The sequence below is a fragment of the Rhipicephalus sanguineus genome, chromosome 4 (assembly GCF_013339695.2).
Source record: "Rhipicephalus sanguineus isolate Rsan-2018 chromosome 4, BIME_Rsan_1.4, whole genome shotgun sequence".
Classification (NCBI taxonomy): Eukaryota; Metazoa; Arthropoda; class Arachnida; order Ixodida; family Ixodidae; genus Rhipicephalus; species Rhipicephalus sanguineus.
Window position 1 is genome coordinate 106,565,001 of NC_051179.1, and position 23,461 is coordinate 106,588,461.

The 23,461-nt window shown below is 45.2% G+C and overlaps 1 protein-coding gene and 1 long non-coding RNA gene across 2 annotated transcripts; both read left to right on the forward strand.

Annotated features, from left to right (window-relative positions):
* Positions 1 to 575: 575 nt before the first annotated feature.
* Positions 576 to 23,156, forward strand: LOC125758088 (uncharacterized). Its single transcript, XR_007415826.1, has 3 exons — positions 576 to 2,215; positions 19,339 to 20,621; positions 22,496 to 23,156. It is a non-coding gene; the product is annotated as an uncharacterized LOC125758088 (long non-coding RNA).
* On the forward strand, positions 12,896 to 15,565 carry LOC125758087 (uncharacterized). The gene has a single exon (XM_049414853.1). It carries the CDS (start codon positions 13,057 to 13,059, stop codon positions 15,358 to 15,360), a length of 2,304 nt encoding a protein of 767 aa, XP_049270810.1. The 5' UTR covers positions 12,896 to 13,056; the 3' UTR covers positions 15,361 to 15,565.
* Positions 23,157 to 23,461: the final 305 nt, after the last annotated feature.

Genomic DNA, 23,461 nt, shown 5'->3' on the forward strand with positions numbered 1-23,461 from the left:
ACGTCATGACACTCGACGAATAGCGGCTGAAAGAAAAGTTATGCGCAACTTTGCTACATAAAGGTAGCATATACAGTAACTAGCTGCTCCGAGGTCGCCTATGTATTCCGGTTGTACGCTGCCTCTCGCGCTCTGATTGCGAGCTGCCTCGGCATCCGGCGGCTCCGAGCCAGAGGACCGGAGCGGCTAACCGAATACACACACCATAAGATAGTTGCAGGAGCAAAATTTTTTACCAACTCATTAGCACTTTCTTTTGTGGCAATGGCAAATTCAACGGACACATAAAACCACTCAGGAAAACACTGCATAGACCCTAATGAAGCATACCCCCCTGTTTCGAGGTGAAACAGGTGAAATACGACCGCTCTGGCAAGAATGCAGTGCTGTATTGCTAACCACGGAAAGCCAATATAAATCACCAACGTCGGTGCATTCTACCGAAAGTCAAATCCTGCTACTATTCAAAGTTGTTTCCACTTCCTTTGGACCAAAAAGAATGGCATTTGCACAGGCCTTGTTTCAATTAAAAAAAAATATTGTACAGATTAGTTGGGTCATGACAGATATGCTTCTCTGTGATATGTACTATTCACTATTCACCTAAAATTCACTATTCGCGCAAGCCGGCTCGTGACCCATAACATAAGTCGCAAAATAGTCAGTGACGAGCTCGGTGGAAGGTGTGACTAAGAGAAAAATAGTCACATGCAAGTTGATTCTTGGCACATGTGTCAAGCTGAATGCATCTATCAGGTTGATCTATCCTTTAGCCAATTTATCTGTTACAGTTTTCTTGTAAGCAACTTCTGTTACAGTGCTTGTGCTTCCGTCTTTTTATGTGTGCGTGTTTTGTGTCCTTTTGTGCGCCACTTCTTCGAAAGTCATGGCTTACCAACTAGCCCATCAGTACATAAGCTATATTCCAGGTTTTAAATTCACATTGAGCCCATGCTCACCAGACATCCCGATTGAGACGTAACATTTCAGCTACGGCAGCATGGTTATTTCATCAATTATTTCAGCTGCCTGGCACAAGCCTGAAAACAGCTTACCTTCACAACATGGTTTCAAACTTCGCTGTTTGCTTTGCCGTTAGCCCTTTCGGGGGCATGGCGGAGCCATGATTTCGCGCTGCACTCCACGTCATCCTTTGTGCTGTTTGGGAAACGTTTCCTAATAGCAGCTGTCTCGCAAGCATTACATGAGCCAAGTTAGAATTTATAACTGGTGCATTCATGTCATGTTCATACCAGTAAACTAGCATACCTCTCTCTTAAATACATATGGCTCCATGTTTAAACTGCCAAATGTATAAAGGCATCACGGCAGCATATTTACCTTCCACTTCAAGTTTTCGTTATGGCTGATCACTTAGCAGCATTGCCCCACGTGGCGCACAGACATCGGTCAGACTCCTAAATTTAAAAAAGCTATGCTCGCCACCGATTTGCATAACCATCCTAGCATGCATTGGGTGTGGCTTGTTCTATAAACGCAATACAAAAGCTTAGCAATGCTTAAGGTTCCCATGTAGATGCGTGCGAATAGAAATCGTTAAAACCAAATATAAAATAATGAAGCTGTGATCACATCAAGCTATAAATACATTGAAATGAAATCTTCATCTGCTTTCCAGCAACAAAAATGTTTTCATTAGTGTGCTCCAGCTAGTTCCCCATTTCCTTAGGGAAACAGAGGATTTTGCCTACAACCTGAGGCCAGTGCTGAAGTTGCGCACTTAAATACGACCCCATACACTATTTCTGCAGTATTGAACCTGCTCTATTATAAACTTTTATGAGAAGTTATTAAATAAAAGTGGGCATGCTAACATTGCTCGGAAGCCCATACATAAATGTATATGTAAAAGTAATGTTGAATCTGTGTCATATTGAGGCAATCAAACGTCGCAATATTTAATGCTGTGCCAGAAAGGATGACAGTATGACAGAAACTATGACATTAAAAGAGACAAAGACAAGAACACTTAGTGGAGCAAAACGCACTTAAAATTACAGGAATCTCTACATGGATAGACTGCCCCTAATAGAAAATTATGTAATGAAAGATAGACGTTGTTCTTTGTGCCGCAATAGTTTTGTGGCTGGCACTATCCACATACCTAGTGTTAAGCTTTAGAGCTTGCATAATTTTTTTTAAAACTGCCTGTTGCCAATTCTGTCTGTTTTTCCTAAATGACGTGAAGAGCAGTGTTGTACACGTTCCTCTAAAACAGGAACGAAAGCTCGTTCCTCGTTCCTTCCCAATTTTGAAACTAGTTCCCGTTACAAGTTCCCTTAACGCGAAAGGAACGCGTTCCAGTTACAATTCGAAAATTGGAACGTTTCGTTACATTAACGTTACATTTTACTTTTTTTATCAAATATAGTTTCGGACAATCCAGGGGTGCAGTAAAGCTAGCAATTTAATATTACATCGAATTGTGCATACTATGCGAATTCGAACATCGCTGACAGCATAATATCTGAAGATGAAAATGCGCTCCAAGACGAATATTTTTGATGTAGCACCGCATAAACTTCCGACATGTGCAGCTTTGGCGCTCGTCTATTACAAGTGCAACGCGCATGAAAGTTTCCACATCAATCTTCAAATGCTGAATCAATTTGAAGCAACCTTCAAATTCTGAAGTGCAAATAGAAAGTAACTCACAAGCATCAATATAACTTAATTTATTGCACTAGAAATTACATCGAAATAAACAATACACTGGCATTTAATGAACGTTGTACGGTATGAGCGCGAAAAGAAAGATCGAGAATACATATTTGAACTTAAAAAAGTTTCTTGTTGGAACTCAGGAGCAGTTGAATTTCGATGTTGTTGTCCGACAGACGGACCCGTTTTTTCGTAAGCACTTCGTTGGCAATGTTGAATAGGCGTTCGACTGAAGCGCTTGAGGGTACTGGCGTGTTGTATTTGAGGAAAAGTTCCTTCAGTCCCTCAAAGTTTTTCATTTGAGACAGCGGGTAGTCACCTGGTACCAGCAGGTACCTCGACAGCTCATCCTGTGTCTCGGCTGGGAGGGTTTGGAGCCCGAACGAGAAGAAATCTTCAGGCGCCGACGAGGCGGCGACATCTGCCCTGGCTGGTTGGGTCACTGCAGCCAGTTCTGTTCTTACGTTCATGGTCGCCTGGTCTCGCATAGAACTGTCGGGAATCCATGACAGCTTAAACTTTGGTATTAACCCTTTCGGCCCTGGCGGTGTCAATTGACACCATAACACAACAATTGCCCTAGCACCTGGGAAATGAAACCAAAACTGCCCATTCTTGGGGGAATACTTCTTCACTCATCCCCACTGCGATTAACACTAAAATGGTGACATGCTTGCGGAGCTGGTAGCCGCAAAGAAGAAGAAGCTTGACCGAAGTCGTGGGTGACGCCGAGGCGGGTCAGCTGAGGCGGGGAAGCGCCATTTTCGGATCGACGTACCGAAGCTGTTTCAATGAGTATCACATTGAAAAATGAGGCGTGGTTCACATTTTGTGTACTCTAGTGAATAGCAGTAAAAAAGATGTCATTTTTCTCATTTAACAACCGCTGAGCCCTGATGACCTAATTTGATGTCATGTCTGTAAATCCATTAATACTTGCACCACTGGCTCAATTTTTCGTTTCTGGTCTTCTGAAGTCGTAGCCATTAGGAAAACACGCACAAACAAAGTCCCCGACCAAAATAAAAAATCCAGGGCTGAAAGGGTTAAGCAGCTGGCGATAACCAGCTCGCGCTTTCCTCTGAGGTGTCCAAACCTGCAATCCCGAACAAATTATTAGAAAACGAACCTATTCAAACTCTGATGCAGACATCGCTTACCTCTTCTCAATCCCGTCGAGAACAGCACTAGCTAGAGGGCCACAATATGACAGTCCCTTCATAGCCTCGTATTTAATTCGTTTCTCCAGGACGGCCAGGGTTGGAAGCAGGTAACCGATGAACATGTGTTCCTGTCGCTGCAGTACGTCCAGCGCACAAGAGAGTGGCTTCATCACCTGTGAATGATATCAAATTTGCACTTTTTTAATTCATAATGAAGAAAATGAGGCACTCTAAACTGATTTGAACGTCGATGAGAGGAACGCATATAATTTATAACCAACCACCTGCGGGAGCTTAAACCTCGTTGGTGTCGCATTTTCTTTTTTTTTTGAGTAGGTGTTACTGCAAACAAGAGGAAAAGTCAGCTTATAAAAACAAAGTTTACGCCAATTTTCTTCAATTCAGCTTAACTCCTAAGCACATATCCATTGCTGGGAAGACAATCTTCCAAGGGCAATATAACCCATTTTGTATAAAGATATGAAGGCTTTTTGTTGCCCCGATGCGCGCGCGTGTCAAACCGGGGCTAAACGCACAGCTGGCGCTGAAGCCATCACACCAGGCACATAGGCAAGGAGAGGCCAGACCCCCCCCCCCCCCCCCCTTCCGAAAAAAAATTCTGGCCTGCATCACACCTGCACCGAATAGCGTAACTAGGTTTTTTTTTGGAAACATTGGCGTGCTTGTAGCTCACAGCTTTTATACCTCACCGATTATCAGCATACATTCACCAATAGGAGATGGGCACTTACACTGCAGTACTCTTCCATAAATTTGTATTCCGCAGGCCGGTGTAGGACCGGCAGTTTCAAGATGCAGAACAGTCGCTCGATGTCCTTCCCTTCGTTGTGCAGCTTAAGCAGATGCTCCATGGCGTCATGAAGTGAATTCCACCTCGTTGGTACTGGCCGTCTCAGGTAGACTCCACAGTGACTCTTGATTAAGTCAGCTGAGATGTTCGATTGACCCTGCTTGCTCCACAGTGCCGAACACTTCTTAAAAACAGATTTCGCGACTCTCGAATATTGTGCGTCAAGTTCAGCTGCAGCAGAATCCGAGGTTGCGACCAAGTTCAGCGTGTGAGCTGCGCATCTAATGTGCGGCGGAAGCACACATTCAGACCCGTCCGGTGTATTCAAAATGCCTGTCAGGTCCGCTGGTCGCATTTCACTTTCATCGTCTGTTTCGTTTGTCTCACTTTCGCCAAACACCCTGAAGGGCAGAAAAAAAAAAGAAACATTAATTATGCAACCAGCACTAGAAGTGGCTAAACGTTTCCGTTATCATTATTTAGTTTTGGAGATTTACCTGAACGCTTTAACGAAGTTTGATCCATTGTCGGTTACCACGGAGGTTACCTTACCCTGGATCCCGTATTCTGCAAATACCGAAGACAGCACTTCTGCCAGCTTATCATACGTTGCGTGACCGATGACACGTCTGAACGCCAGCGCGGCAGTTTTCCTCTCGAGAGTGCTAGGATCCAACCACAAGGCAACAATGCCAATGAAGCTCCTGCAAAAATTAGTAAACAAATAAATATAGACACCGGGCAATATGCCAACAGTATAACAACCGGGCAGTATAATGCTCAAGTGAAGAACCGCTGCGGTATAAGACACACCTGTGAAAGCTCGACCAAAGGTCCGCTGAGACAGCGACGTGGTCAACGTTGATAAATTCCAATGGCAGTTTCTGCTTCATGTCTTCAAAACAGGCGTCAAGGCGGTCGGTCAGCATTCGTCGAGTGAGTGTTTTTCGGCCTGGAGCGAGGTGTTCCACGAGATCCTTGAAGGCTTTTTCTTCGACAATGGAGAAGGAGTGCAGGCCTTCCACAACAAATGTCGTGACAAGTTTGTCGAGCGTGTGTTGAGAGACAGCTTGCTTGCTGAATATACTATTCAAGCGCAATTGCTTCTGGCGTTCTTCAGCTGATGGTGCCTCTTCAGAGAGGCGTTTACGGCCCCCCCTTTTCATTAGGTTCTCGAATTCTTGAAGCTTGTGCAGATGTGCTCTCTAAAAAAAAGAATATAAATTATACTACAAGTGTCGGACTTTGCTTCAATAATTCCTTAACAATAATAACACATTAGTTAGGACGACCTATATTTAAACACAAAAAGGAATAACCTGCTCAACCTGACACAAACGTAAAACCAGACGCACACACAAGCGCAGTGTGTGTGTGTGTGGTTTTACGTGTGTGTCAGGTTGAGCAGGTTATTTCTTTTTGTGTTAAGATGCACCAACTTGCCCAACAATAAGTACGTCTGACCTATATTTGCTTGTTCTCGCCACCACCTAATTGAAGGTTTGTGCGAGATTTTAAAAATGTGCGGGTCTAATCGTTGGCACACCATAAACTTTCTATGCGAAAGATAAGGCTTGAAACATTTTTATAGCAGATGACGTGTTAACGTGCGGACATTTTTGAGACTCTCTCGCTTTTCCCTCTTCTTCTTTCTTTAGCCACTTTTATCACGTTTTCAGTCATTATGTTCACATACGACAGGCCATTTGCACTTCATGTTTTTTTTTTCTACCTCGTACCTGCTATTTCTGTGAAGTACGTAGACGCGTGGGCTTTAACAGCACACATCATTTGGCGAAGTACGGCTAAAATAAGTGCAGAAACCACTAACAAACATGTTATCAAAGCTATGCAACATAATCATAATATCTGGGGTTTTACGTCCCAAAACCAAGATCTGATTATAAGAGACGGCGTAGTGGAGGGCTCCGGTAATTTCGACCATCTGGTGTTCTTTAAGGTACGCTGACATTACACAATACACGGGCCTCTAGCATTTCGCCTCCATCGAAAATGCTACCGCCACCGCCGGGATCGAACCCGCGAAAAACACTGCAACATGAAAAGAGCCCAACCCCCGCATAAACGTACACGCGTGCGTTTACTGAGCGTACGTTTAATTCATTGGAGATCAAAACCTGGCACACACAATATTTAACGTGAATGACAAAGTAACGTTTGACTGACCGACACTTAGAATGCAGGACTCCTTCGTTATGTGAATATGAATGAACAAAAAGTAATCCTTACCTTCACGTGCTTCTTCAAGTTTGCCGCCGATGTCTTGGATGCGCCAATCGTCTTGTTCGATGGAGCACAAGTCAAACATTGGTATGCGATGTTTCCATTTCCTTTGTCTTCTACCGGTTTAAACATCGGTGATAGCCATGGCCAGGGACACTCTACATCGACACTCATTGCAACAGAATCCAGATGCCGAAGAAGATAATATGGGGTTTGATTACTCTCTAATGTCAAATAGAAGTTATTCGTTTAAGGCAAGTTAAGTCAATTTATATGTACAACACATGGTACAGGACTTACATCTGAACCGGCTTACACACTAGGTGGAACACCGGGGCCGCTTTTTATTGCACCAGTGCTCCGCCTTAATACCACTGCCGACCAATCGTCGCTGGTTTGCCCCTTTGACTGGTGTTGTGCCACATCTCCTGCCCTCGTGCAACCTTTGTTCCCACGGGCAGATCGGTCAGTCGTCAGAATTTCGGCGAACCCTTGTTTCCCGAACAGGTCCTCCTTCAACCGTGCCGTGACAGCTCACGACGAGCAGTCCTCATTTCTTATCATTTTCCGAAACGCTTGTCTTCCTGTTCCGAGAAGCCCAGCCGTAGGTTCGGTTTCACGGAGCGCCGCCGAGTGAGATGAGACCCAGAACCGCGTTCACCTGAACACGGCGCAGACAACTCTTTTCAGCGAAGTCCAAGATCAAGAAGGGAGCCGACGGATGGATACACGTTATAGATTTCAAAACAGGAGAAAGTGCCTCAGATCAGGCTGGCCGACGTTTCGATAGGGGACCTATCTTTGTCAAAGGCGCCTTGTCATCCCTGGCATGTTAGTTTTATGGGGTTAGTGATGACGTCATGTCAGCGGCGGCGCGTCTGTTGCTGTTGGTAATTGATGCCTGGAAAGAGAGAAACTCGAAAGCAGAGGAGTAAAGCCCTTGCCACATTTCAAGAGAGTTTGCAAACACGTTCGGGTCTGCCATGTCAGAGTTAAAGGTAGCTGCAAAGAAAGAAAAAAAAGGAAAAAAAAAAGGGGGGGGGGCGGGTACAACCAAGCGAGAGGGCGAGTGCAGCCATCACAAAGAGCTGCAGAAGGTGGTGAGGATGGGAACTACAGGCGGGGAGAAATACCGGGCGGCTTGCGTTTAAATGTCCGCCAAGGAGCTGCAGAAGGTGGTGGGGAAGGCAGCTACAGACGACAAAAAAAAAAAAAAAAAAGAGGAAGGTACTCGGGCGGCGTACGTTTAAAATGCCGCCTGCCTACTTTAAGTGATATTGAAAGGGTTGCCTGAAAAGCAAGCTCCTGCTTAATGGGTGAAGTAATTGGCTGGCATATGCATCCAGTGTCGTCGGGGGCTTCCAAAAATTGGGCGCCCGTCAACTAAGAGGGGAAAAAAAAAGAAAAAAAAAAGGTTGAAAGGAACGAGGGGCGGCCGGGGGGGAACAATCGGAATAAGACTCGTAGAACTTCCTGAGAAAGCGAGGGCTGTGACAATGCTGGCCAGAAGCGGCCTTTGGAGCGCGGAAAGGGGGAAGGAAACCGTGGTTCGGATTCACTAGAAAATGAAAACATCTTAAGAGAATAATATCTACACGTATGTGCACATTTATACATGCAAGGTTAAGAGATATTAAAAAAGAATATTGATAGTGTATTATGGGAGCTGGTCGGGATTTTATTTTGCGAATAGGTTAAGGTTTTTGAAAGCTGAGCGTACTTCATGTCTCTTAATATTATAGGAATCATGCTATGGCTTTTAACGATTCCAAATTACCACGAGCTAGATTTATTCCTGATGGGTGTAGGGATTGAAATTTGTGTATCAAATACGATTCCATGTATTTCCTCTCACGTGGTGACCGGAAGTTTGTTTGTAGAATGTAAAGTTTGGCTTGATCGAAATTGTGGTCTTGTTGATTGAAGTGGCTGGCTACTGCTTTTGGTAAGTTGTGCTTTGTGTCTGCGCGGTGGCCATTCAGTCTTACATGAATTGGTTGTCCAGTTTCGCCTATGTACTGTTTTTTACAGGTGGCACACTCAATGCAGTAGATCAGGTTGTTTGAGGTGCACGTGAAGTTCGATGTTACCTTGTGAAGGTAATCGGATGCTGTGCTTTTTACGTTGGTGGCTGGCTGTATATGTTTGCACGTAGAACATCTTGGACGCCCACAGGGTCCAGACGTTGGTGTAGTTTTTGTTGCGAGTTTTGCATGTACGAGCATATCTTTAAAATTGGCGTTGCGTCTGTAGGCAACCTTAGGCGGTTCGGGGAAGATTTTTTTAAGTTTCTGGTTGGTTGTTAGAATCGGATAGTATTTTGCGAGGATGTTGTTTATGTTCGGAAGTGCGTTGGAAAATTTTGTAGTGAGAAGAGGCGTTGTTGTTGTTGTGGTTTTAGGGCGTGGTTTGAGTGTCTCAGTGCGATCTAGTTTTAGTGCGTCCGTGTAAGCCTTATGAAGGAACGCGTTTGGATGGCTTCTGTTTGCTAGTGTTTCTTTTAGGGTAGTAAGTCTGTTTACGTAATCCTGATCCTCTACGCATATGCGACGTAACCTTGTTGCTTGGCTCCTGAAAATGCCCTGTTTACAATGTTTTGGGTGATGGCTAGTATAATCTAGGTATTGTTGCTTGTCAAATGGTTTCTTATACAGCGTAGTCTTTAATATACCATTCTCAAGATATATGGTTGTGTCAAGAAAGTTGATGCTCTCAGCTGAGGTCTCGGACGTAAACTTTATCGTTGGATGAAAGGAGTTTAGGAATGATGTAAATTTAGCTAGATTGTCCCTGCCGTGACCCCATATTATAAGTATGTCATCAATGTACCGAAGGTATGTGTGGGGTTTGTCTGCGCAGCGAGCCAGGAAGTCTGTTTCCAGAATTCCCATGAATATGTTTGCATAAGTGGGTGCGAATGGGGTGCCCATGCTTGTTCCTTGTATTTGAAGGTAGTAATTTTCTTCAAATTCAAAATAGTTGTGTGATAGTACTAGTTCGAGTAATGATAAATATACTTCAGTAGAATGCTGTACATTATGTTGATTTAAAGTTTGCTTTATTGAGGTTAAGCCCTCTGGGATCGGGATATTCGTGTATAAAGCGGTAACGTCTAGTGTGACGAGGATGGCGTTTTGTGGTAGTGTGCCTTTGCAGGGTCCGCACGGGTCCTTGAAAACCTTGAAAACCCTTGAATTTGAAAGTGTCATTTTCAAGGCCTTGAATACCCTTGAATATTGCGGTGCTTGAAAGTGGTGCTTGAAAACCCTTGAATTCCGTCCGCGGCGCCTTAAGTCCCTAGATTATTTTTCTTTCTTTTGTTAAGTAGCGACAACCATTGAAGCGCGGCCGACAAATCTTATTAGGTAACGTTTGTTTCCGGTATCCATGTATTGCTAACGCTTTCTCAGCGCCCGGTGAAACGGCGTCCCCCGCTCACTAACGACGGGCGATTAGCGGAGGGGAAAAAAAACGCATCGCGTTCGCACATTGTTCGCTGAAAGGTGCGTGGCTAATGTACTTAAATGTAAGTGGCTTTGTAAATCTTATAAGTGTGGAAGAACATTGCGGGGCAGACTCAGGCTGCGCTTGAGAGGGAGTCGGAAGGGGAGGCAGTTGTCGCTGCTTGACACCGTGAGACGCTGCGCCGTGCTCCCTTATGGGCTGCAGAAATTAGGCGTCTCATTCTTTCTCCAACAACTATGGTCCCAGAATACTTAGAATACTGGCTAGTCTGCCGTCTCCATGAAAGGCCGCGTCCGCGCCGATGATGCATGCTCCGCGGTCACGGCGCTCCGATCGATCGTGGCGCCCCCTGGCACCCAGCGCATGAACCAGGGGCACGGCCGCGTCCGTGCCGCTGGTTCTTCTGCCGTCTCCGCGCCGTTAGACGGCAGACTAGCAACATATTCTAGGGACCACACAACTACCGCCAACAACAACACCGTGAGAATGTGAAAGGTCTATGGACTTCAGCGGTGCCGAGTGTTCGTTCAGCAACCGGCAACATTGAGAGCGTTCGTAGGTCGCTTTCCGATCCAAGCCAATCCAATCTGATTTGGTTATTCGCCACAAGTAGTATGGTGGCTAGAGGGGGAAGTGTGACGGGCGCTGTATCCCCGCCGTGGGAGAGCGATGCGCGGAACGCAATGAAAGTTCTGGCCGCCGCAAGGGGCGCTGGTGTAGTAGTAGGTGCTCGCGCTCTCGCGCTCGCCGCGCTTGCTTTGGCTCGTCTGGACTCGTTCGTTCTCTCTGTGCTGTGCCGTCACCTTGTTCGGATGCCTTGCCTTCGCTGTCGTCGTTTGTTTACCCGCCACTGTACCCACGTGTTCTGCGAACCATGCCGTCAAATCGCGCAAGTACATGCTTCGTCCCTGGCTCTAAAGGCGGGTATAGATCGTGCTCGGAGAAGCTTTCGGTCTTTAAATCCCCGAAGGATCTCTCGAGGCGAGAGCAGTGAGCTCGAAATAATAAGCGGTCTGACAAAGAGCTGACAAGGGACAGCGTTGTTTGCGAGCGGCACTTCGACGTGAGTTTCATCGGAAGGACATACCAACACATTATAAACTGTAACAATGATTGTTCGCGGGCCAGTTGGTACATCTTGAACATGAAACAGCGCGCTTAGACAGGACAGAAAGTTACAAGAAGCAGACAGACTGTGTGCTTCTTGTAACTTTCTGTCCTGTCTAAGCGCGCTGTTTCATGTACATTATAAACGGTGAGGTTGTTGAGATACCCCGCGTTTGTCAGAAGGCGCTGTGCCTACGGTGTTTCTGGACGCACCAAAGTACTTTACCAAAAAAAAAAAAAAAAAGAAAAGCAGACAGGAGTGTCTGAAAATAAGGGAGCGCCAAAAACTTGAAGTTGAGGAGGGTCAAGTAATTTGACCTCTTAACGTGATAGGGGAGTATGTGATAATAAATGTCTGACATAATTATGGGATGACAAATGTGTGATAAATAAACATGTCCTTGCATGTATTTAGTATGCATCTAAAGCCGTAAGTTAACAGAAATCATTGGTCCTTGCATAGACAGAACTATCGCTAAAATAATAAAATAAAATGCTCAGTATCAAAGAGCCTCCAGCTGCAGCATTCCGATCTCCACTTCAATTTTCTCAAGGAAAAGGAGCCGGAAATTGTAAATGCTTTGAACATTTCGCGCTCAAGAGCACTTCAATTTTCTCAAGGAAAAGTAGCCGGAAAATGTAAATGCTTTGAACATTTCGCGCTCAAGAGAACCCCCTACAATACAGAGGAAATGGAGGGGGGGGGGGGGAAGTAGGTGCGGACTAAGAGAGAAAAAAAAACGCGCTGCACTGCAGCCAATATACTCGCTATGAACCATTGTAAACAGTTTACACTTGACCAAGAGGAAAGAACACTTTAAAGTCAGCTGAGCTATGCAGCCGAGCAAGTGGTTTAGTTCAACTGAAGCAGACTATAAATATGGTAAAAGCAGCGCAAAAGGAATATGATAATAAGAATGACACAGAACCAGCGCTGAACAGTTCAGCGCCTGTCCTGTGTCGTTCTTGTCGTGTTGTCGTCTTTTTGCGCTGCTTTTACCATCAAAATCAACCAACTAGCCCAGTTCTTGCACACTGTAGCAGATTAAACATGTCGAAGCAAACCGATATTAAGAAACATTTAAATATGAAAGCCTGGAGGCACGCCAGTTTCGTCTGGTTTAAAAGCATTCTTGGTTTTCTTTTTTTCCTCTTGCTTAACACGGTTATGAACTTGAACACATGCTTCTTAGCGAAACAAACACGTAGCGCCTTCAACAGCACGGGCGCGGGGTATAAGCGATTATTAGAAACAAGTGAAACTAACGTTTAGCGGCCATACGCAAAGCAGGCAAATGCCGCCGCAAGCACCTACGGCGCAGGTAGCGCCACCTGGTGTGACCGCCATCTTTCATTGGGAATTCGTACAGCCCTCCGCTCTCGCCCGTCACACTTCCCCCTCTAGCCACCATACAAGTAGAGTGTACCACAAGTCCGCCATCAGCACTCGTGTTGCCGTATTGTGTGTGCGTTTTTCATCGACGATGGACATTTAGCCCGCTTGTTCGCCACCTCTCGTTCGCTTCATCGGAGTACGTTTTATGCCGCGCGCGTTGGACGTGGACGCAGTTGTGTTTGTGCGCAATGCCCGGGCAGTGCAATTTCCAGGAATCGTGGCTCAGCCACGTTGCGTACAAAGACTGGGTCGCGCCGGACCCAATGAGTTCGCATCGGGCTAGATGCAGACCATGTGCAAAGACATTCGATGTCTCATCGATGGGGGAGTCTGCGCTAAAAAGCCACCAGAGGAGTGCGAAGCACATCGGCAACCTGAAGGACGCAGCAAGTAGCTCCTTGATAAAGTATGTGACACCCCGCGAGAGTGGCGAATCCGTTCGTTCAGTCCCAACGCAGTCCTCGGATTTGAATACCGCGTGCAAGGCCCACGATGCAGCGACCGAAGCCGAGATATTGTGGGCATTGAAGGTTGTTACCTCACATTACTCGTACAGCTCATCCGCACACACAAGCGAACTGTTCCGGAAAATGTTTCCCGACAGCGAAGTGGCGAAGGCCTTTACGTGTGGAGAAAAGAAGTGCGCGTACCTTGCGTGCCATGGTTTGGGCCCCTTCTTTCTATCGTCCGTCCACCGGGCAATAGAGAAGTGTGATTGCTACGTGGTTTTGTTTGATGAATCCGCAAATGATTACCTCCACCAGAAGCAGATGGACGTTCACATCAGATACTGGGATGCATCTCAAAGGATAACTACCAGGTACTTGACGTCCGTTTTTATGGGCCATGCAACGGCGGACGACATTGAAGATGAATTGTTGAAGGCACTGGAGCCATTGCCACTTGCAAAGATTCTTCAAGTTTCTATGGACGGACCAAACGTTAATTTGAAATTTTTCAGAAGCTTTCAGAAGCACTTGCATGAAAACTATCAGGTAAACTGCCTTGATTTAGGCACTTGTGGTCTACACGTGGTGCACAACGCATACAGAGCAGGTGTAACTGCCAGCAAGTGGGGATTGGACATTCTCCTGTCTAGTCTAGGTGTGTTATTTCAAGATTCCCCAGCCAGGCGAGAGGACTTCTCAATGGTGACCGGGAAGACAATGTTTCCTCTCAGGTATGTTGCCCATCGCTGGGTCGAAAACGTTCCAGTGATTGAACGTGCACTGGCCCTGTGGCCTGATGTGGCAATGTACATCGAGTCTGCAAGACGTAAAGAGGTGAACCAGCCAAAATGCGCTTCGTTTCAGAACTTGCACAATTTCTGTGGGGACCCGCTAATTCAAGCAAAACTGAACTTCGCCCTTGCGATTGCACTAATTCTCAAACCTTTCCTGACGGAATATCAGGTGGACCAACCACTTGTATTTTTTCTCGCAAGGGATCTTGAAGCAATTGTCCGGAAGTTGCTTACTAAGTTTTTGAAGTGCTCAGTTCTCTCTGCATCAAATGGGCTGACAGGCCTGTTGAAAATCAACATTGAAGACGTGAACAATCACACTGCGCTTGAGAAAGTGGACATTGGACATACAGCTGAGCAAATTTTGAAGAAGTCTAAGGTCAGTGCAAAAGAGGCATTTGCATTTAAAATGGAATGTAAGCAATTCCTTCTCAGTGTGACGAAAAAGGTTCTTGAGAAGAGTCCGCTGAAGTTCCCCTTGGTTAGAGGTCTCTCCTCGCTGGATCCTCGGCAAATGTGCACCAAGCCGGACCAGTGTTTAGCAGGTCTGAAGAATGTTTTGAATGCACTTATCGCTGCTGAAAGGTTGACTGATTACCGTCGAGACACTGTACTTGCCGAGTATGCCGAAATGCTACAGATGGAGAAGCACAAGCTGCGTTTGTTCGAAAAGAGTTCGGATAGGCTAGATATATTTTTTTTAGAACTCCTCAAGTTCAACTCATCGTACAGTGAGCTGTGGAGAGTAGTGGAACTTTTGCTTGTGTTGAGCCATGGCCAGGCAACTGTTGAGAGAGGGTTTAGTGTAAACAAGCAAGTTTCTGTAGAAAACCTCAAAAGCCTGTCATACATCATGCAACGTGCTATATGTGACGCCGTTGATAAGGCAGGTGGCATCCTTAACATCCCTATAACAAAGGAACTGAAGACCTCTGTTTCATCTGCAAGGCATCGCTACCATGCGCATTTGGAAGAGCAGAAGAGGAAGCAACAAGAAGAAGCGAATGATTCAAAAAGGCGCCTTGTGGAGGACGAAATCGATAATTTAAGGAGAAAAAAAGTGAAGCTAGAAGCAACAGTTGCTGATCTGACAACTTCAGCAGATGAATTGGCTTTGAAAGCCGAAGAGACAGGTGATGTCACATACATAGTGAAGTCAAATAGTCTGAGAAAAACAGCAAAAAACAAGACACAAGAACTGCTAAATATCAACGAAGGAATCGCCGCAAAACTGCTGGCGCTTTCATGAACACTTTCGATCTGCCTCACTGTAGTCTTGAACGCGTCTTAGACTGTTCAATAATTCAACTCGTCTTAGGCTGTTCAATAAGTGTTCAATAAATTTGTCATTTTTTTATGACGAGTACGAGATCAATTATTGATATGGGTCCTTGAAAAAAACTTTTTCGGGCCTTGAAAGTCCTTAAAAACCCTTGAATTTTTGCCTTCAAAGCCTGTACGAACCCTGCTTTGCTATTAATCTCTTCTATTATTCGCAGTAGGTGTGGGGTGTCCTGTACAAATGACGGGAATGTCTTCGGAATGTCCCCGAGAAAGTGGTTAAGGAATTCGGAGAGGCTCTCGGTTGGGGTGTTGTTATTTGATACTATTGGGCGCCCTGGAATATTGGCAGTGTATAATTCGGTGGATGGTACTTTGTGAATTTTGGGGAGGAGGTAAAACCGCCCTGCTGCTTTGTTGTTTGGTTTCAGACGGGAATGTCCGAAGACATTCCCGTCATTTGTACAGGACACCCCACACCTACTGCGAATAATAGAAGAGATTAATAGCAAAGGCACACTACCACAAAACGCCATCCTCGTCACACTAGACGTTACCGCTTTATACACGAATATCCCGATCCCAGAGGGCTTAACCTCAATAAAGCAAACTTTAAATCAACATAATGTACAGCATTCTACTGAAGTATATTTATCATTACTCGAACTAGTACTATCACACAACTATTTTGAATTTGAAGAAAATTACTACCTTCAAATACAAGGAACAAGCATGGGCACCCCATTCGCACCCACTTATGCAAACATATTCATGGGAATTCTGGAAACAGACTTCCTGGCTCGCTGCGCAGACAAACCCTACACATACCTTCGGTACATTGATGACATACTTATAATATGGGGTCACGGCAGGGACAATCTAGCTAAATTTACATCATTCCTAAACTCCTTTCATCCAACGATAAAGTTTACGTCCGAGACCTCAGCTGAGAGCATCAACTTTCTTGACACAACCATATATCTTGAGAATGGTATATTAAAGACTACGCTGTATAAGAAACCATTTGACAAGCAACAATACCTAGATTATACTAGCCATCACCCAAAACATTGTAAACAGGGCATTTTCAGGAGCCAAGCAACAAGGTTACGTCGCATATGCGTAGAGGATCAGGATTACGTAAACAGACTTACTACCCTAAAAGAAACACTAGCAAACAGAAGCCATCCAAACGCGTTCCTTCATAAGGCTTACACGGACGCACTAAAACTAGATCGCACTGAGACACTCAAACCACGCCCTAAAACCACAACAACAACAACGCCTCTTCTCACTACAAAATTTTCCAACGCACTTCCGAACATAAACAACATCCTCGCAAAATACTATCCGATTCTAACAACCAACCAGAAACTTAAAAAAATCTTCCCCGAACCGCCTAAGGTTGCCTACAGACGCAACGCCAATTTTAAAGATATGCTCGTACATGCAAAACTCGCAACAAAAACTACACCAACGTCTGGACCCTGTGGGCGTCCAAGATGTTCTACGTGCAAACATATACAGCCAGCCATCAACGTAAAAAGCACAGCATCCGATTACCTTCACAAGGTAACATCGAACTTCACGTGCACCTCAAACAACCTGATCTACTGCATTGAGTGTGCCACCTGTAAAAAACAGTACATAGGCGAAACTGGACAACCAATTCATGTAAGACTGAATGGCCACCGCGCAGACACAAAGCACAACTTACCAAAAGCAGTAGCCAGCCACTTCAATCAACAAGACCACAATTTCGATCAAGCCAAACTTTACATTCTACAAACAAACTTCCGGTCACCACGTGAGAGGAAATACATGGAATCGTATTTGATACACAAATTTCAATCCCTACACCCATCAGGAATAAATCTAGCTCGTGGTAATTTGGAATCGTTAAAAGCCATAGCATGATTCCTATAATATTAAGAGACATGAAGTACGCTCAGCTTTCAAAAACCTTAACCTATTCGCAAAATAAAATCCCGACCAGCTCCCATAATACACTATCAATATTCTTTTTTAATATCTCTTAACCTTGCATGTATAAATGTGCACATACGTGTAGATATTATTCTCTTAAGATGTTTTCATTTTCTAGTGAATCCGAACCACGGTTTCCTTCCCCCTTTCCGCGCTCCAAAGGCCGCTTCTGGCCAGCATTGTCACAGCCCTCGCTTTCTCAGGAAGTTCTACGAGTCTTATTCCGATTGTTCCCCCCCGGCCGCCCCTCGTTCCTTTCAACCTTTTTTTTTTTTCTTTTTTTTTCCCCTCTTAGTAGACGGGCGCCCAATTTTTGGAAGCCACCGACGACACTGGATGCATATGCCAGCCAATTACTTCACCCATTAAGCAGGAGCTTGCTTTTCAGGCAACCCTTTCAATATCACTTAAAGTAGGCAGGCGGCATTTTAAACGTACGCCGCCCGAGTACCTTCCTCTTTTTTTTTTTTTTTTTTTGTCGTCTGTAGCTGCCTTCCCCACCACCTTCTGCAGCTCCTTGGCGGACATTTAAACGCAAGCCGCCCGGTATTTCTCCCCGCCTGTAGTTCCCATCCTCACCACCTTCTGCAGCTCTTTGTGATGGCTGCACTCGCCCTCTCGCTTGGTTGTACCCGCCCCCCCCCCCTTTTTTTTTTTCCTTTTTTTTCTTTCTTTGCAGCTACCTTTAACTCTGACATGGCAGACCCGAACGTGTTTGCAAACTCTCTTGAAATGTGGCAAGGGCTTTACTCCTCTGCTTTCGAGTTTCTCTCTTTCCAGGCATCAATTACCAACAGCAACAGACGCGCCGCCGCTGACATGACGTCATCACTAACCCCATAAAACTAACACGCCAGGGATGACAAGGCGCCTTTGACAAAGATAGGTCCCCTATCGAAACGTCGGCCAGCCTGATCTGAGGCACTTTCTCCTGTTTTGAAATCTTTTCAGCGAAGGATCTCTGGGTGCCGCTATAACCCCATCTGGAGTGTTGCAAATATGCGTGCCCCCCCCCCCCCCCCCCCCCCAAATTCACCGCAGAGGTAAAGACGTCAGCCTTTGTACTCCTGTGCAAATCTTTTCGTTGAAAAGGTCTGCTTGGAGAGAGCGTTCGCAAGGATCACGGCAGCTCGTGAGGCAGGTGCTGGATGGCTGGTTAGACGGAACCCAAAGGGCGCGTTTCGCGAGCAGTGACGCGACACGAACTTTAAAATTCATTTTAGATATGTTCGAGGCTATAATATTCGTCGATATTTCCTAGATTATGCGTGCACATGTGTGTCCACACAAATCTATCCGACAAGTTATCTCGCCTTCATAGTTTTGTGTCAGTACTTTTTTTTTTGCCTGACATTTCATTCGTTGCCTCGCGTTCCCTCCGCAGCTGTTAATAGATGTTCATCCCACGGCAAAGGAAGTGCACCTGCGTATAGGGGTGGGGGGGGGGGGGGTGTTTAAGCTGGCACAGCACGGTCGAAGAACGACCTATTCCCACTGAACCGCGTTCTAAATGCGCTTGTGCAGAGAAAAGGCTTCGCCGAAAGTCTGTAGACTGACTAATCCCTCTGTAGGATGGAGTGTTGCACGTGGGTAGACAATGTGCCAGAACACTCGTCGACGGGCAAACCGGCGACTCGGGACCCCCAGGCACGATGACCCCGCACTTCATTACACTCACAAAAGTATGCACCATGCTCACATGAAAGGCAAGCGGTAGTCTTCGCGGTACACGCGGTCGCCCATCCGCTTTGCATGATGTGCCCCGTACGTGCGTGCGTGGAACGTTTACAGAAGGAACGTCGTTCCCTGTGCCGTTCCCTCGTAAACGTAACGAGTTACCGTTACAGTTCCAGCGATCCTCAACGGAACGGTGGCGTTCCTTCGTTCCTCCAAAAAGGAACTAGTTCCAGGAACGCCGTTCCTTGGAACGCCGTTCCGTACAACACTGGTGAAGAGTCAGACCTTTCTTAGTCAACAAATAATAGTGCTGAGGTAGCTGATTAAGCAAATTGGACTAATCAACTGTTTACTGATTTTAGGGCATGTGTTGGAATGGCGGAACTGTAGGCCATCAGAAAACATGACAAACCAGTTGGAATCAATTGCATAAGTTTCGAGACATGGGAACTCCAACTGCGCAACCAAATGTGCTGGCGTTCCCCCTTTCTTCTTGCTGTGTGAATTGCTCGATCTGCACGTACAAATGTCTGCCTCCATTTATTTCAGCCATGCAGACAAAATTAGGGTATCACCAAAAGTCACAGTTTCGCCGCAACGGCGAAGCAATGAATGCGATAGCAACAAATTAGAGTGTCACACGAAGAACGGCAAGCAGCTCGATACTTGCAACGCGCCGCTCGAGCCCAATGACTGGCGAAAAGAACACACAGAGGACGACTGCGAACGAACAACGGTCACAGCTCGACACTTGCAGCGCACTGCTGAAACACAAGGTAGGACACTGTGTGCTTACTCACGTAGTCCCAGTACAAGAGCACGTACACAATTAAATTTCTTGTATGTGTTAGTCGGGGGGCCACTATAACATTTGTAAGCGATGCGTATGGGGGTCGCGCATCTGATAAGGCAATAACAGAGCAGTGTGGGCTGTTGGAGCTGTTTGAACCCTTTAAAGATGATATCGTGGTTATCCGGTTTTTTTTTTTTTTTTTTTTTTATTGATATGTGTGCATCTCGTGCAATTGGTATAATCAGGCCCCCATTTTCAAAGAAAGATGGCCAATTTCAAGACAGTGATGCCACCAGGACAACTGAAATAGCACGAGCAAGGGTACATGTGGAGCGGGCTATCCAGCGCATTAAGATATTTAAAACATTTCGCACTACTTTGAACTGAGAAATGCTTCCATACATCAATCACCTCTTCATAACTGCATGTGGCCTCACCACCTTGTGTGCACCTATACTTGCTGATGATAAATTTTTGTGAAAGTTGAAAGTGCAACAAAAGTAAATAAAATGTCTTTTTTATTGTGATGATGAAAAGATTAGCAGGACACAGGAATAAAGATTAAGCGACAATACTTTAATAACTTGCGGTTTGCAGACGACATCGTACTTTTCAGCAATACAGCGACGAATCACAAAAAAAATGATAGAAAAAATGAAGAAAGCCTTGATAATAATAATAATTGTTGGGTTTAACGTACCAAAATCACGATATGATAATGAGAGACGCCGTAGTGGAGCGCTCCGGAAATTTCGCCCACATGGGATTCTTCAGTGTACACCTAAGTCTAAGTGCACAAGCCTCAAACATTTTCGCCCCCATCGAGAATGTAGCCGCTGCGGCCGGGATTCGATCGCGCGAGCTTCTGGTCAGCAGTCGAGCGCCATAACCACTAGACCATCGTAGCGGGGCTGAAGAAAACCTCGAAGTAAGGTTGAATGTGAATATGCAGAAGACAAAGATAATGCTAAGTGTTTGCCGAAAGAGAGAGAATTGATGACAGAGAACCGGACCCTAGAATCAGTGGAAGAGTACGTCTAGCTAGGCCAAGTATTAACAGGGGAGCCTACTGTTGTAAAGGAACTTTATGGAAGAATAAGGATGGGTTGGTGCGCATATGGCAAGCATTCTCAACTCTTGACCGGCAACTTACCACTGTCACTAAAGCTGAAAGTGTGCAACCATTTCATTTCGCCAGTTCTAACAAACTGGGGTAGCTGATATCCTCGTATAAATTACAAGGAAAAAATTGACTTCCACAGATCACGTCATGACAAGGGCAGATAAAAAATGGTCAGGACATAGGAATCGATAGCAAGACGTCAAGAACGCCCGAGAATGGCAATGTGTTAGGTGAAGCGAAGAAATTTGTTGGTATAAAATGGAATCAGTTCGCGCAGACAGGGTGGGTTGGAGGTAATTGGCAGAGGCTTTCGTCCTGCGGTGAACGTAAAAAAGGCCGATGAGCATCTGCATTCAATTGTGGATTGTCACAGGTACCTGTTATGTAACGTGTAGAACTGACTGTTCACTCTTTCATTTTGAGAATAAAATGGTGCAGCATGGTTGCGAAGCACTAGGATGCTTTATACGCAAGATACGATTCAATGTATTGTCCATGTGTGTCATTTCAGCATAGCAGAAGTGACATCACCACAGTCGTACAAGCGGATGACCCGCGCCTGTCAAAAAATGGGTAATAGGCACAGTCTCCTTGTTTTGTGCTTCGCTCTAGTCCACATGACCCCGATCCAGCTATCATTTGTGAGCAAGGATATCACAATGTACTGGCCATTCGCTCCAAGTTTTAAAACCATGTTCATGCACAACTACTTTATTTGCTTCATTTCTCTGCAACAGCGTCAGGTTGAAATGTCCTTCCCCACAATGTTGTATTTACAAATAGGCACCCCAAGCTGAGTGCTTATGTCTTTTTCTGTTTTTCCACGTCTATTACCCTTTGTACAAATACATTTTAATGTGTATATATGTTTTTACTGTGTATGTACCTTTTTTTCAAATGTACCATTAGTTATGTTGAATGGTCAATTACATATGCACCCCGCTCGCTGATAAAGGAGCCTTTAAGAAAATAAAATGACCTGACCCGATCATAGTGTTATGCACACTTTTATTCCTGCTAACTTGCGGGAAATCCTGTAATATAACAGACATCACACAGCAGAAATACTGACAAGCTTAGGAAGAATTTTCTTAAAATAAACAAATTGGAGCCTGCTCAAAAGATCCCTCATGTACTTACGGTCTCGTGGTACCTCAATGACCAAGCTGCTTACTTTGGAAAACACCACGAAGTGGGAAATGTCCATGTTTAGGATGAGCATTCCAAGCTGCGCTTTAGAATAGTACTTGTGGGCCGGCTTCAACACGTAGTTCTCACCGTCAAGGACAATATATGGCAACTTCTTTCCCTTCCCCAAATTCGCAATGCTGTGATCCTTCCCAAGTACAGGACACATGACTTCGAGGAGAATTTTCATGTTTTTCTCGCGGCTTATGCCATCAGGACTGTAGCCTAACCAAGGAACCTCTGGTGAAATGACAATGCCCAGTCGGCTGACTTTTGCTTGGTGAGTGGCTTCATACTCCTCTAGTGCCACTGGCTCATTCATGGTGCCATATGCAGTTGCCTTGTTTCCTACAAAGGAGTCATGCCATTACATCCTGTTTAGTTTTGCTTCCCATGTGTATTTTTCAGTTTCGTTGAATGTGTAGAGCTCACGGCAAACACTTCCAGTTATCCTGTTTCGTATCTCACTGTGCCATAATGTACAACTTTGAGTCACGGTGCGCTGACATGCTTGTTTGGCTTTTTCATGGCTCACACGCTCCTTTTGTTCGTAGAACTCTCTTTCTTTTGGGGTAAGACTTGCAAGTGAAAACCTTTTCAGCTTAACGGCTCTTCCTTCATTTACAGCCTCAAAAAATTGAAAAGTGCTGAACTCCCTGAGACTTGCATTTACACGATCATGGGCGAACACTGTTGTAAAAAAACGTGTCACATTGCATCGCTGTCAACCGCTGCAGCTGTCTTTCTCTGACGTGACTTGTGCTTTGCAAAACTAGAGTTTGGTGCTGCCTTCACAAATTCCGCTCTTATTGATTTCTCCACCTCTTTATCGAAGGACATTTTTGGATATTCTTGAACGTGGCAAAATCTGTCAACTGGCCGTGGCGTGTACGGGTTGGTGACACTGATGCGACCCCACTGCTGCTGTACGTCGGTACATGATAGCCAGTCAAGGCTGTCTGCACTTGCTCTGTAATTAGAATGAATAAAAATTTGTTACAACGCATCTAGAAATTGTGTTCTTATTTGAAGTGCCTTTCTGCCTTTGCTTTTTGGCAATTGTGCAATGCATTGTTGTATAACACAGCAAGAAAAATGGGAATTTCCACTCTGCTCACATTTCTAAACTACAACTTGAAAGGCGAAATACAGGGCATTGCTACTTTGTGTAAAACATTTAACAGTGGCAGCTTATAGATTGCGATGTTTCTTTCGTCGAAGTTACCAAGCATGCGCCACTTGCACATATCCGTACACACTTCCTCGAATTACAATACAAGTACCGACACCCTGAATTCTTTA

Bases quoted from the DNA above. Each gene is read 5' to 3' on its own strand.
- LOC125758087 (XM_049414853.1), top strand. From the start codon at position 13,057: ATGCCCGGGCAGTGCAATTTCCAGGAATCGTGGCTCAGCCACGTTGCG.